The sequence below is a fragment of the Eublepharis macularius genome, chromosome 3 (assembly GCF_028583425.1).
Source record: "Eublepharis macularius isolate TG4126 chromosome 3, MPM_Emac_v1.0, whole genome shotgun sequence".
Taxonomy (NCBI): domain Eukaryota; kingdom Metazoa; phylum Chordata; class Lepidosauria; order Squamata; family Eublepharidae; genus Eublepharis; species Eublepharis macularius.
In genome coordinates this window covers 183,476,474-183,492,430 of record NC_072792.1, presented here as the reverse complement: position 1 = coordinate 183,492,430, position 15,957 = coordinate 183,476,474, and the positions used below count along the sequence as shown (strand labels likewise).

At 43.7% G+C, this 15,957-nt stretch overlaps 1 protein-coding gene across 1 annotated transcript; it reads right to left on the bottom strand.

The window, feature by feature from the left end:
* Window positions 1-9,578: 9,578 nt before the first annotated feature.
* Window positions 9,579-14,733, bottom strand: LOC129325442 (galectin-1-like). The gene is made up of 4 exons (XM_054973078.1): window positions 14,658-14,733; window positions 13,754-13,836; window positions 11,994-12,153; window positions 9,579-9,785 (listed from the first exon to the last, which is right to left on the bottom strand). Exons 1-4 carry the CDS (start codon window positions 14,664-14,666, stop codon window positions 9,639-9,641), a joined length of 399 nt encoding a protein of 132 aa, XP_054829053.1. The 5' UTR covers window positions 14,667-14,733; the 3' UTR covers window positions 9,579-9,638.
* Window positions 14,734-15,957: the final 1,224 nt, after the last annotated feature.

Below are 15,957 nucleotides of genomic sequence, written 5' to 3'. Positions count from 1 at the left end.
TCTGACAGGGAGGGTGTCCAGCAGAGAAAGGTCAATCAATCAATCAGGCAGGCAAGCAGGCTGTCAGACGGTGGCTAGATAATGTCTTTCCTACAGGTTCTCCTTTACAAGCAAACAAGAGTCCATTGTTTGAATAAGGAAACTTTACTGCAGAAATAGTTCATTATAGTCCACTGGCCTGAATAGGAGATTCAGGATGGTACAAGAGCATTGTTACCAATGAAGAGAAAAGCATGAGGTACAAAGTAACAGTTCCCAGCTGAACCAGCCTCCCCCCACAGTTCTCAAAACAACATCTTTCAGACTTGGGAAGCTGGTCTCTCTCAAGGCCAATCTTGGGTGGAACGTTGTTAGACAAAACAATCCCTTTTGGTGAGAAGTCTGCTTGGGAACTTGGGCACCTGTGGAGAAAGCACTTAAACACTAGAAGCATTAGAAAATGGAGTCAGTACAGCTCATATACACACTGAACCTGACACAGGCAGGGCTAGCAAGCCAGCCTGCCTGCCATACATGGAGGTTTCTTACTATTGGGGAGGGTTAGAGGATAGAACAGCTGCTTTGCCATTTCTCTGCCTGAGAACCAGCTGGCTGACCTGGGTTTTTCCCGCTTAGGAGCTGCGCGCCAATTCTAACTGACTTTCATTTGAAATAGGGGGAGGAGAATGAGGGGTGCTTTTTTATTCTGGGAGGGCTTTGCTCTGGTATTCCAGGCAATTGCTTTGTACGGTGCACTACCGTGGTGAAAATCTCATAATAAAGACCTTTAATTCATGCAGCTGTGTCTGATGTAGTGGATAGTCTGAGGGCCAAGCTACAAGTGACAAATGACACTTGAATGGCAAGTGGATTGAGTGGAGGGCAAGTGAACAGGGAGAAATACACTTGCCGTTCAAGTGTCATTCGTCACTTGTAGCTTGGCCCTGAGAGTCTTTAGCCAGACATGACACAATCAATCAATCAATCAATTTATTCTTGGGGTTCATGATGGCCATCAGAGAAAAAGTCTCTTCCAGCCCTGCAGTCTGACAGGACAGTGTGGGGACCTTTTGCAGGCAACGTGTACGTTCCACCCCTAAGCTGTTGCCTCTCCCTACGGCAAGTGATTGTTGCAACTGGGGTGCAAGCAGCTTCACCTGTTCCCTAAAGGTACTGCAGCTCCATGCACTCACAGTTGGATGAGGCTCAATATTAAAAGTCCCTGCCTCTGGCAAAGCACTGCCGGGTGCAATCCCCTCATCTGCCACACAGAGGCAGCCATCTGCCAGATTTTTAGAAACAAAAGCTGTGTATGTGTGCTGCCTTCAAGACAGAGTTGATTTATGGCAACCCCTGATGGCAAGAAACCATCAGAGGTGGTTTGCCATTGCCTGCCTCTGCAACCCTGGTCTTCGTTGGCAGTCTTCCATCCAGGTCAGGGAAAACAAAAGCTATGGAATATTATGGAATACTTATTTTTAAGAAAGACCAACCCAAATGAACAGAAGAAAACATGCAAACTTCCATGTTCTCCAGAATTCTTCATTAAAAAAAAAATGTTTTAGGAGCACTCAAAAGATCTGGCCGCTGCAGTGCACGCCCTGGTTGCATCAAGATTAGGCCACTGCACTGCACTTTATGGAGGCCTGCTGTTGAAAAGTGCTCAGAAACTTCAGTGAGTGCAAAGTGCTGCAGCCAGTGGGTCGTAGAGACCACATCACTCCAGTCTTGGCCCATCTACACTGCCTCTCGGTCAGTTTCCAAGCACAGTTCATGTTCTGGTGTTGACCTTTAAAACCTTATATGGTTTGGGCCTTACATACCTGAAGGACCGCTACTCCCTTCGGAACCCACCCAACCTCGATGCTCGTCTTCCAAGGCCCTGCTTTGGGTGCCCCACCTTCTGGGATTCGGTGGGTGGCAACCCAGGAGATGGCCTTCTTGGGCACAGACACGAAAACTCTGGAAATCTCTCCCCAGGGAGACCTGCCTGTCCCCGTCTGAGATTTATATTTTTAATGCACTACGCTGGCTCTAGTGAGGGCAGAAAATTGGGGCATAATTTTTGTAAATAAAATAAATAAATAAATAAAAGATGATAACCAAAGAAGGGCTTAAATGTTTAATTAAAAACCAGGGCCAGGGTCTTTTCAGTCCTGGCCCCAACCTGGTGGAACTCTCTGTTGGAGGACACCCAGGCCTGCCAAGATCTTATATCCTTTTGGCAGGCCTGTAAGACAGAGATGTTCCGCCAGGCGTGCAGTTGAGGCCAGATCAATGAATAGGAGGCACCTTCAGTGTTACAGCTTGCAGTAAAGTAGAAAACTACACGTGAAGGAAACAATAGTTATCCACCAATTCCAAAAGCAATGAAAGCAGTGAAACAATCAATAAATACTTACTCCGTAAAGTCACATCAATCAAGAACGACATCAATAAAGTATGAGAAATTTGTTAAATAGCAAACTATGCAAAATGAATTAATACATTCATTTAAACGCTTCTGCCTAAATAACTCTGCTGTGTTACTGTAAAGGTTCAAACCAAGAAACCGAAATATAAAACTTCCAATACTGGGGAACGAAGAAAAGCAGCAGTTTATTCCAGCTAACCGGCCTGTGAAATTCAGAAGCCAGGGAAGAAACATAGCATTTTAGCATGCAAAAAACTGGGCTTGAAAAGGTATACTCCGTGGCTTCTGTCTGGCTCCAGATTTGTAACAGAATGCTGAGTTTTGGGAAACAGACTTCAGTGCATTGGTTAACAAATATTTATTGTACATTGAACTGAAGCCTCAGTTCTCATGAGCCTGACATCCATAGCATATGCAATTGCACAGCATCTTTTGTAAGATCTTCTGTGAGATAGAGCGTGTCCAGCAACAAAAGGTCTTTCCCAGCCCTCCTGTCCAAGGGGATGGTGCTGGGACCTTCCGCATGCAATGTGTACACTCTCTCCCTAAGGTTTTGCCTCTATATGGCAAGCATTGTCGCTACTGGGATGCACACCACTTAACCTGTACCCTAGAGATCCTTTTGCTCCATCACTATTGCTTGCTTAGTTGGGTTGAAACTTGTCCTTAAAAGCCACTGGCAATTCACCTCTGGGTGCTATCTCTTGACAGGCCACACAGGGGCAGCCATCTCTTAGATTTCAATAAACAAAAGATACATTATACTTAATTTTTAAAAAGACTCATCCACATAAACATAACACAATGTGCAAACTTTCATTTTCTCCAGAATGCTTCATTCAACAAACAAAAAAGATGTCTCAAAGTCAGAAGCACTCAAAAGCCCAAATTTCTGTTTGTATTAAGGGCAATCCCAGTAACAATACCTTTAGAACAAATTACCAATTGGCAAACCATACTCAATAGAGTCCAGTAGCACCTTTAAGACTAACCAATTTTATTGTAGCATAAGCTTTCGAGAATCAAGTTCTCTTCGTCAGATGCCTGATACAGAGACTGGTCAAACACAGAAGAGCAGGAGAGGGAAGAGGCAATTAGGGGGGGGAGGGGGAGGGAGCAATCAAAACATTCCTTTGCTAGTATATGTAAACATCTCCTTTTAGTGTGTGTATCAGTTGGCTTCAAAGGAGTTTGCCCTGTTAGTTTGTAGCAGCCAAACAGCTAGACCATCCAATTCCAATGCAGTATGAGCCTTCAATAACCACAGCTCTCCCTGCCAGATGCATCTGACAAAGAGATCTGTGGTTCCCGAAAGCCCACGCCAGGTGCCACTGAGCTCCCCCAGACCCCACCTCTGTAAAGGAAATCTGTTACCTGTGGTAATGTGATAACCATTCATAGTCCCTATTCAGTCCCAGCTTGACAGAGTCAAATTTGCATATGAATTCCAGTTCAGCAGCCTCCCGTTGGATTTTGTTTTTGAAAGGTTTCTGTTGAACTACAGCGACCTTTAAGTCTTTGATGGAATGTCCTGGTAGATTGAAGTGTTCTCCCACTGGTTTCTGGACGTTTCCATTTCTAATGTCAGATTTGTGTCCTCTGCATCATACTCAATAGATTCTTGTGGCAAAATAAACACCCAAGAATAGCATACTCTACCCTGAGACAGAAAACTAGAGATGGTGGCATTAATTACCCAGATCTTAATTTATATCAAGCAGCTATAAGGTTATTAAACTTACTACAACTCATATCTGAAACTAACACAGCAGAATGGGTCATCCTCTCTCACTCTTGGTTAGCTAAATTTTCCTTCAATGATTTAATTTGGAACCAACAAAAAAACAGACCCAAAAGTATTAACAATAATAAATTTTTACTTTCAATTTTGCAGGTATGGGACAAGTATAAGGACAGAATAGTTCCAGGGAAGTCTAGATTTTCCTCTTTTATTAATCAAGCTTGGTTCCCCCAGGACAGGATTCATCCTTCAATCTAATACTACAACATACCAAGATAACAAGGCTAATCGATATAGCCTCAAATTTAGGCATACTGGGAAAATCAGATATAGAAAATAAATCAAACCAACAACTACCCTGGTTCAAATAACTACAGCTTAAAAACATGGCAGAGCAAATAGACCTGAAAACAATAATGAAGACTCCCTTGACAGAATTTGAACAGATTCTACATTCATATACGTCACAGAAAAAAGGAATGATTTCTATACTTTATACCATCTTACTAAATACACTGAATAAAAATCAAATATCCTGTCAAACCTGTTGGGCCAAAGATTGTACCATAGATCAATCTATAATGACGTGGAAAAAGATATGGTCCTCAGACATATTTAATTCAAATGTTATTCAAACCAGGATACAAACATTTAAGATCATCCACAGGTGGTATCTTACACCACAGAGACTCTCCCATATCTCTTCATCAGCGTCCCCACTTTGTTGGAAAAAATGTGGAGAGATAGGCACGTTTGCCCACTGTTGGTGGGAATGTAAATTTGTAAAAAAATTCTGGGGAAAAGTCATTGAAACAACCAGGGAAATCAATTTGGTTTCGTTTTCCCGGCCATGTCGGACGCTCCTCTCCGCAGGTCCGGGAGGAAACATCCGAGCAGCCTGACCGGGCGGTTGACCCGCGAGGGTTAACCCCCAGGACTCCCAGTGAGGGAGCCTGGATCCGGGGCACCACGGGAAGAACCCCCTGAAAGCAATGCAGGGGGTAAATTGCCCGCTTGCTCCAACGGAGGCCGGCAGACTTGCGCAGCATCTCGTGTGCTGCCGGGCCACGGAGAACGGCAATAAGCAGATTTAAGGTGAAGACCTGTAAGTAAGCGAATCCCTTCTGATTTTTAAGCGTATGCGAAGGATCGGTGGGAGTTGAAGCTAAAAAGGCGCAGACTTCTTCCCCTGCACCGAGTTTCGGAACTTAGTTGGCGCCCCCCCCCCAAGATGGCGACGAGAAAGCAGAGCCCAGCAATGAGTAAATTGGTGATGGCGACGTTACAGGAGAAGGGGGAAACTTTGGAAGAGATGGTGAGACGAGCAGTCTTCGATGCTGTGCAGCCCTTTGTAGCGAAACTGAATGAAATGGGGCAAAAGGTTGATTCAGTGGAGAGCGAGGTGAAAGCCATTAAAGAAACAGCGACAAGAGCAGAGCAGTCTGCGCACGAGAACGCAGTACTCATGAAAGCAACAAGTAAGGAAGTGAAGCTTTTGGAGAATCAAATAATAGGATTACAAGTGGACCGTGCCCAAACGGTACTGCGTCTTCAAAATGTAAAAGAGGAGCAAAGTGAAAATCTGAAAGATCTGGTGTCTGGACTTTTGGCTCCATTCGCAAAGGCAACTAAAGAAGAGTTAAAAAGCGATATTTTGGAAGTCCGGCGGACATCTTCAAAGTATGTAATGAAGCATCAGCTGCCTCGCGAGATTATTATTGACTTTTCATCTAAAAAGACTCGAGACACCATTTTATATAATTCGTATAATGTGGACTTGGATTATTTGGGCAACAAGGTTAAAATATTGAAAGATGTTCCATTTTTGGCTCGTAAAGTATAAAGGACTTGCAGCTTCCTTGAGGAAATGTGATGTAAAATATAAATGGTTGTTTCCAGAAGGCGTCTGGTTTAGATATAAGGATCAAACTTACAAGATTACATCAGAAGCGCAGCTGACAGACTTTTTGCTCAACCATCAGGAGTTTATAGTGGAAAAAACTCACAATGACCTCATTGTAGCAGAATCAAATAATAGGATTGCAAGTGGACCGTGCCCAAACGGTCCCTGTTCCCTACGAACTCTAATTTTATGGAAAAATGGCTACCTTTCTTTGATTACGTAGATATGCATAATATCCAACCCAAATCAAAAATATCTCAAGCAATAACCCAATCTGGAAACTTTATTCTGTAATTTCAAAATATGACAAACTGTATTGTCTTGATTCCTCTTTCTATATCAATGTCACCACTATACTGGAAGAGTTGTAATAATACTTGTTCAAATGTTAATAGTTTATATTGTTGACATGTATATTGCTTGTTCATATTCAATAAAATGAAAATTTAAAAAAAAAAGAAGCACTCAAAAGCTTGCACACAATAGGCAGATTCAGAGGTTGCAAAGAACGTGTGCAGGACATGTGGCTGCCACCAGAGCTTTGTATCAAACATGTCAACTGCACAAAGGCAAGTGGCCCTGCTTCCTGCTGTTTTTCTAACCTGAAACGGCCCTGGGAGTAGCTATTTGCCCCATTGGGGAAACTTATGTACACTAATGTCTGTCTTGTATACTAATAGCCAAATGGCCCTGATCTGTGGATACTTAAATCTGGAGACTGGAGCCATGAACAGACAAGAGAGAACTTCCGACACACCTGAAAATTTATCCACAGTTGCAGAAAAATCAGAAATCTAATACACACACACACACACACACACACACACACACACACACACTTTGGAGGTTAGAAAAAACCCAAAATGATAAAAGGACCTCCTGTAGCTTTAACCAGATGATACCAGTCTCTGTTGCTACACAGCCATAACAATTTAGCCAGTAATTAAGCCAATTTAGCTATGGTATCAATGTTGATCCAACCACACACTCTCACCGTAACCTACCTCTCAGAGTCGTTGTGAGGATAATATGGAGGTGAGAGGAACGATGGGAGCTGCTTTGGGTACCCAGTGCGAGAAAGGCAGTACATAAATGAGGTGGATTAGTAATTACAGATGAAGATAGGGGACAGATAAAAGGTAAGTTGTTTAATGGTTTTGAAAGAGAATGGGTTGGGAAAGGTCAGCATATAGGGGCTGCCAGAAGAGGGAAAGACAAAATAGCATGGGGAGGGGGGTACAGGGAAAAGTAAAGTACCCCCCCCCCCAAGTCCTTGCAATTTCCCCACCACACAACTGGGCCTGGCTCACCCGGCACCATGCAACTGGGTGATAGGAGAGAGGCTGCCTGGGGGGGAAGGGGGGAAGGTGAAACTAGAGGGGCAGACAAAGGTAGGGATTCCATTCCTTGGTGTGGGCAGAGAATCTCTTGCTCTCAGCCTCCGCTGCCCGTGCTACCTGTCACCTGGCTTGCGGGGGCAGGAAGGCACGGGGGATCGAGCCAGTAAACCCACAGAGCACTCCTGGCTGGGTGCTCCTTAGCACTTGCTTTTTTTTAATTTTAAATTTTATTTGAAAGAAAAAAACAGTAATAAAGATAAATGGATACCAATAGATAATACATCAATCATGAAATGTTTTTCCCTTGTGACTGAATTTCTTACCAAGTTTTTATATTTCCTTACTTATCCGTAATTCACATGGCCTGTTTTATTTCTTGTAGTAACATCATCGTGGGCATCTATTGGTGACACCAGTGGCCATGTTGGTGGACTTAACCTGTTTCTGCATTGGAACCATATTCTTAAAAGTCCATCCCTCAAAATATGGGTGCCATCTTGCTTTTGAGTCGTTTTTAATTATTTCTTAATCCATAAGTAGTTGTGAATTGCTTCCTTTGAATCTATTGTCTCATACTTTATATGTATTCTATTCAGATTTATAGTCCAGTCTGATATCCAAACTAATGCAGTTGCTTGGTCGTACAGTTTGATATTTGGTACTACCTGCCCACCTCGACTTTTTTCATCTTGTAATTTTTTAAATCTTATTCTTGGTTTCTTCCCATTCCATACAAAATCATTTATCCTTTTCTGCCACTTCTTTAAAATATTTTCATCTCTATGAATTTGCAATGTTTAAAACAAAAAGTTCAATTTTGGTAATATATTCATTATAACAACAGATTCTCCCCAACCATGGTCGAATCCACATTCACCCATTACCCGCATGTTTATCGGATATTTTCCGTTTGCCTCCAATCCGAGATTTTTTCCTCTTCGTTCACATTCCTGCTTCCAATCCGTCTTTCTCGCGCGTCCCTCCGATCACACGGCCGCTCGAAAACCGCTTTTTTGGGCAGGACCTTTTCACATATTCGGGAGAAATGTGAATGAAATGCGTCTGTTTAATGAGGTAATGTGACCGGCACTCGGGATTGCGTGGGGAATGCGGAGAACATGCGACTTAGAATGAGTAATGTGGATTTGACCCATGAGATGTTCAATTTTTACCATCTTTGCAGATCTTCCATAATGCTTGTCCAAGCTTTTTGATAATTATCTTTACATATACTATCTTTTTGTCCATTCCTCGGTGTGGTTAGACTATCCGCTGCTCCCAGCCTCCACCCTCTGCTATCTCTCACCTGGCTTGTAGGGGGGAAAGGCATGGGGAATCAATCTAGGAGACCCACAGGGCATGCCTGCATGCAACAGAGCACTTCCTTGTCATGCTGGGAATGTCGTAATTCCTGGCGCAACAAGGAAGTGAAGACCCCTCCATGGGGCTGATCTGTTGAGCCTTGTGGCACCTTCAAGAGTTTTTTTTTTTTGAGGTGGAGTTTAATTTCACACACCCCTTCCCGTGGTGCCTACATGGCAGTATTCTGCTGGGTGCGCCCCATGCAGCCACCCTACAAATTCTCCTTTCCTTCTCAGAAAAAGGGGTTTATATTTTCTCCAGAGCAAAGGGGAAACAAAAGACAAGAACTAGTCAAGTCATACAAAGATTAAGCCTGATTTTGTCTGGATGCTCCCTTTACTGCCGTCCATACATGGGGAATCCTGGTGTGAAAACAGCCTGAGACTGATTCACACTAGGCTACACCACCCCAATTCTTCTTAGTAGAGCAGGATTTGAACTTGAGTCTTCCTGCTTCTACTTGAACGCCATCCACTTTAAAAAAAAATCAGTGTTTATGCTAAGCCACTCAGTAGTAATCCCTCCCCAGTGATTTCTAGCTCGTCTGTTTGCTACAGTTCAATGTATTTGCCACAAACACCTGTGTGTTTACACAGAGGTAACACCATTATGTTCAATGGGACATCTCAAGAATTGTTGCAAGCTTCACACACATTTTTGTTGTACTTACTTCAACAAATTCAGTAGACACTGAAAAAAATGCACATGAGGAGCTGCAAGCCGAGGAGGAGCTTGGCAAAATATCACCCAAACAGGTATTTGAATGTTGCGAGCAAGCCCAAGGATTCTAGAAAGAAGAAACAGGCTAAGAAAGAGGACAAGCTCACAAAGATGTCCAGAAGCCAATACTGGTTTATTTGCAGGCTTGTTTGTAGCCCGAAAAGAGGTACACTACTGAACTCATTTCAGATCGATAGAGTTGACCTCGAAGTCTCCGTCCACTGAGATGCAAGCGATGTGGTCCAGGTTTACATCACTGCTGTAATGGAACTGATGGCCCCCAGGATAATCTACAGTCACCTTATTGCCGTTAAAGTTGAAAGTGATCTGAGGAAGAGAGATCAAGACGTTAGCTGACTGCAGTTTTCTTGGGGAAATAGACACACCTTCCCCCCTTCTCAGGTGGAGAACATAATCTCACTTGCAGTGCATTATATAGAAGGCAGAGACCAGACCACACACAGTCCTGCCTGAGGACCATCCATATGTCTGAGCTCTTTATGTAGAGGGGTCTCTGCTCATATCTCCTCAGTAGGAAGCTATGGCAGCGTATCTTTCCCAAGATTCTGTGGGCAAAGACCACTCCCCAACCAGCATTTTACAGCCAACTAAGAGCCTGACCTGCATGGCCCAGGCTAGCCTGATATTATCAGATCTCAGCAGCTAAGCAGGGTCGGCCCCAGTTGGTACTTGGGTGGGAGATCATCAAGGAAGGCTAGGGTCCCTAAAGAGAGACAGGCGATGGCGAACTATCTCTGTTACTCTCTTGCAGCAGTTGCCATAAGTCAGCTGCAACTTGACGGTCCTTTCCATCTCTACCAAGAGCTGGCAATGTGATTCCTAGGGGAATGAGGGCCAAGCGACATCGCTCAGTTTTTCACAAGTTGCATCTCAGTTCCCAAGCCTGATGGTCATTCAGTCAGTTGCACCTCAGCTGTGCGATCCCTGCTGGGAACTCAGTCCCCAAATGCAGCTTTTGTTGGGGGAGATAGATACCCCCCCAGATGGGGAAGACACGGTCTCACGGGCAGTGCAATTTATAGAAGGCAGTGGCTGGACCACTCACAGCCCTGCCTCAGGAGCGTCCATATGTCTGGGCTCCTTGTTTAGAGAGGTCCCTGCTCTTATCTCCTCCGTGGGAAGGAAGGGCAGCGTATCTTTCCCAGGATTCTTTGACAAAGGCCACTCCCTAACTAGCATTTTACAACCAGGCAGGCCATGGCAAAGCCCCTCTGTTCATTTCTTGCCTTTAAAACCCCAGCAAGGGTTGCCCTAAGTCAGCTGTGACTTGCTGGCCCTTTCCATGATTCCTAGGGGAATGAAGGCCACCCAACATGTCACAGTTTTACACACGTTGCATCTCAGTTCCCTAGCTTGACTTTTACTCAGTCAGTCACACGTCAGCTGTGGGCTGAAACTCAATCCCCAAATGCATGGAGTTCTGATTCAAATTTTCCAGACCCAAACAGACCCCAAAAGAAGTGCTGTTGGCCATGTTAGGCGCCTACACATGTCCTGATGAACTACATGCCGCTCCTTCCATGGCCATGGTCCCAATCTAGATCAGACCCACACATGATTGGGAATGGTTCCTAGCTGGGAAATTGCTGCCTGAAAGGGCGGGGGGGGTGCAGGAGAAGAGGGCCACATCAAAGATAGAAGCAGAGGCAAAGAGCTCCTTAGCTCCCCTTCCCTGATGAAACCTGCAACAGAGGCTATGAGGGTCCTCTCTGATTCACCTCAGCCACTGGCTCCACCACACAAGCCCAATTGGACCCTTGCAAGAGAGCAGCCAAGGCTAATCAAGGAGAAGCCATTCAATGCTCTGCTGCCATTTCAGAAAGAAAGTAGCTAAGGAATTGGTGCTTTTGCACACACAGACTTCTACTAATAGGTCTCTGACTTGAAAATGGGTCCAAACTGGATGGGCTTGGCCTTCTAGGAACTTCCATGCTCAGAATTACATTCTTCTGGTTGTTGTGGCAGGGTGGGTGAGTGGGTGGGAAGTTATTCCAAGCCCACCTTAAAGTCCTCAAGCTCTTCTCCCCAGAGCAGTTCCCCAAGTGATGTCACTGGAACTTGGCACGGCATGCCCCAGAAGGCATGACTGTGTGCTCTTGGGCTTCCCCTTTATGAACTCAGAGCACGCCTCCTGCTCTAGGCTCCAGGTGAAGCTTCTCCTTAGAAGAAGTTCTCAGGAGCATCTCTTAAAAAGGCCACTCCACACACCACTTACCTAGGTTCCCAGCCTCCAGGGGAATCCTAAAGAGCTCCCAGAATTACAACTGATCTCCAGCACTGTAAAGATTGGCTTCCCTGGAGAAATGGCGGCTACAAAGGATAGACTCTATGGCATTATACCCCAGTGAGCTCCCTCCACTTCCCCAAACCCCGTCCTCCCCCAAATCTTCAGCAGTTTCCCAATCTGCAGCTGGCAACCTTAACAGCCACTGGAATTGTCTTGCCAATTGTCAGCTCAGTTTTGGAGCCAGCCATCCCGTCTTCTCCCTCAAGTCCTTTCCACCTTCCACTCACCTCTACATCTGTATTCTGCTGGAATGGGAAGACTGTATCCCTCGTGGCCTGACTGTACGTTCCAGATTTCTTGGACTTGTAAATAACCTCCTGACACTGAAACTGAGGGTTAAACTGAATCAGGTAAGTCGAGTCATCTCGGCCCATGTTGATGGAAAAGCTAAGAGGAGGGGAGACACAGACGACACATTTAGGACGATGATTTTACAGGAGCTGAAATATAATAATTCAAGCAAATGTGCTAGTTTTCTGTCTGTTTCTAGTCTGCATTGCCTTCAGTTCAGAAGCTGAGGTAGCTAGGCAGTACTGGGGGGAAATAATAAGAGTAATAAGTGAGATTTTACAATTTCAAGTTAATAAGAACCCAGAACTCCTGCTACTGAACTTGGGAATGGAGGATATTCCAGCACAATACAGGACATTGCTATTTTACATGACGGCAGCGGCTAGACTTTTGTACGCGCAGAAGTGGAAAGTACAAGAAGTGCCAACCATCGAGGATTGGATTTATAAACTGCTGTACATGACGGAGATGGACAAAATGACAAGAAGACTGAGAGACCTTGATCCAGGACAGTTTAACACAGACTGGGAGAAGCTGAAACAATACTTGGTGAAAAAATGGGCGGTGGGAGGAGAACTGTGGCAGTTTGAAAATTACTGAAATATAACAAAAGAAGAGAGAAGTGACTATACCGGGGGGGAGAGTTGAAAAATATCTAAGCAATTATTTTATTTGACTATTAGGCATAGAAACTGATTAATCTCATTGCTGGCAGATAATGGTATAATGGAGAAACTGTATAATCAAAATGAATGAATACAAGAAAGTAGGGGAAAATATATAGTAATATACAGAATATGGGTCAAATTGATTGACATGCTTAAAGTATAAAACAAAGAGTAATATATGGAGTATGGGTTAAATTGATTGACCTATATTGAAGGTATGCAATGTTTATAATGTACTTAAAGTTACGTATAATGAGGAATAAATTGTTTGTTCAATACAGAGGAGATCAGAATGAGTAAGATAGAGTACAGGTTACCAAAATGATTATTGAAGAATATATGCCAGAAATGTATTATCTAGTTGTTAAGTTAAATGGAAAGGGAAATGAGACAGCATTGTGATATAATCGGTAAGCTTAGAAGAGAGTGAAAGTATATGTTTAATAGGTTTAATAGGTAAAATAAGTTTGAAATGAGTAGGGGAAAATAGATAAGGGGTTGGAAAACTGTTGGAAGTCAACAAAAGGGGGGGGAAGGGAGGGGGTTAGAATTGGAATTTTTTTAAAGGAAATTGATTTTAATGGACATTAAAATATTTCTAATCCAATAAAAAAACTTTAAAAAAAAAGAAGAAGCTGAACTGCACCAAGCAACGATAAGCATTATTGTCCAGATGCAGCCGTAGTGGTGGGCAGTGGTGTGGTTGGAACTGTAAGTAAGCCTTTCTGGTGGGCTCCTGGGTCTTCGAGAGTAATCAGGAGGAAGAGACCCCAGGTGAGCTTGGAGTTCAAGCACAGGGAAAGCAGAGGGTAAGGCTGCAATCTTCCTGGGGCTGAAGAGGGGGCAGAGGGAGAAAGAAAGTTTGGTTTGTGCCCTGGGTGACTGGAGGAGGCCACTGGCCATGCCCCATCAACTGGTTTTTTGATTCCAGTGCATTTCAGATGTTTTAAGCAACTAAAAGGGGAGACAGAACTCAGCCCATTTCTAAAACCTGCCCAGGACACAGATATTCACCCACCAATACAAACCTCCTGGAGCATGGTGCCACCCTCCCCTTCACAATGATCGAATCTCTCACACTGACCTTCTTCAAGTTGGTGATGCTCAGTTTCTGAAGGAGAGGGAAAGCAGGACATTATTGGTAGGCAGGTGGACAAAATGCTAAGACACCTCTACCCATTTCCCTAGGAGAAGGGTTAAAGATTTCTAGCCCCAGAAACACCCTCACCCAAAGGAGGATCTTCTACATCCATCTGTGCTAGCAGATGCCATGCCACAAAGTGTTACACTAGCTATAAAAGCTATAAAAGCTCGCTATAAAAGCCTTTTAGTCCTTAAGACTTTGTCCTGCAAGACTACTTTTTCATTTCTCGTCGTGAACATCTGCTAATGAACTGTTACAGGTAAGACTGGGCTAGCCTTTTAGCGGGGAGCACACGGAACAAGCTGTGCCCCACCCCACAAAGAAGAAGCGGGCCCTCTCCCCAACAAGCCACCCATGCGAGGCTAGCAGCAGTCTTCTGTAGTAGTTCAAGACGTCCATTTTGTCTCAGAAAAGAGATTCTGGTAGCATAGCTATTGAGATGCACTACCTGAAAACACACAACACTGGAGGAAATATCGTTGCTGGCTTTGTATAGTACTTCTGCAACAATTCACCTAGGAAGTTTCAATACAGTAGTGGACTACTACTTTGGCCAGACTACCTGCTGAGGAAACGTGGTCTGAATTGCATTAGGTCTCTATATACTGTTTCAGAGTTAACCCTCCCACCGACAAGCATTTTAACCCATAACCCATTCCTCCTATCCACTGAATTGAACAAACATCCAGTGCAGAATTGACATCCAACAGTTCCAATGTATTAAGCTATCTGCCAATGACCATCCTTTATGGACTATCAGCTAAACCGTCTCTCTGTAGACAACTTACGTGAGCCATTGCTAAGTCTGTAGAACTTCCACTTGGGATTGCTAAGGCTTGGCAAGGCAGCTTCCAACAGATATCCCGCAATGATGCTTGACTGGGCTGTCTGAACTTTAAATAGAGGCCTGGAGCCCACCCTTTCTCTTTCCCAACCAATCAGTCACGAGGTTGTGAAATATTTAAGACAACCTCATTGGAAACACTTTGGCTTTCCACCTTATGAACTCAAGCCAGTGTTGCAATAGCTGAGTAATAATATAAGCCCGTTGCATTTGTGAGTTCCCTCTCTATGATGTTGGCCATTAGGTGGTACCAGATGCAAAATAATGGAACAAAGCGAGGCCTCACCAGAACTGATAGTGCGGAAAGGTGGAATCATGTAGGGGGAAGTTATTTGGATTTTATTTTCTTTTAATCTGTAATATTTTGATTGTTACTTGTAAGCCGCCTTGAGCCAAGAGGAAAGTTGAGGTTTGAATAGCTTCATTAATTAATACAAGACTCAAACAACATTTGTCAAAAAGAGTCCAGTAGCACCTTTAAGACTAACCAATTTTATTTTAGCATAAGCTTTCGAGAATCAAGTTCTCTTCATCAGCTGTATCAGGCATCTGATGAAGAGAACTTGATTCTCGAAAGCTTATGCTAAAATAAAATTGGTTAGTCTTAAAGGTGCTACTGGACTCTTTTTGATTTTGCTACCACAGACTAACACGGCTAACTTCTCTGCACCTAAAACAACATTTGTGACTGTATTGGCTTGCAGAGGGTGCCAACAATCAAAAAGATACACAAAGGGTAGTTTTACTTCTTAAAATCTTTAAGACAATCTCATCAGAAACACTTGGGTTTTATACCTTACAAACACAAACCGGTGTTGCAGTCACAACATTGTTGGGGCTGAAGCTGTCAGTAGATCCAACAGCCTACAATTAAGGGACAGGGTGCAAAACTTTGATGGGTACTGTAGGCCTAATACAAAAGAGGTTCATTTTCAATCACAGCATTCAAACAGCATATGAAACTGGTTAACTTCACTTTTTAATATCCTCCTTCTTCCTGGAAATGAAAAACCCTCCCTCTTAGCCAGCTACATAGCTAGACACTTTTCTCTATTTACTATCAAGTATGTATTTGCTAAATAAACTTTTCTCACTCTTTAAACAGTACTGAATGGCTACCACTGTGTTTTTTAGCACTCAGCCAACACTATCAAAGCTCAGGAAAAGGCTTCTCTATAAGAAGCAGACTTAGAGCAGAACCACAAGTGACAAAAGGCTCAGATTGGACACTTGTCTGCTTCCCT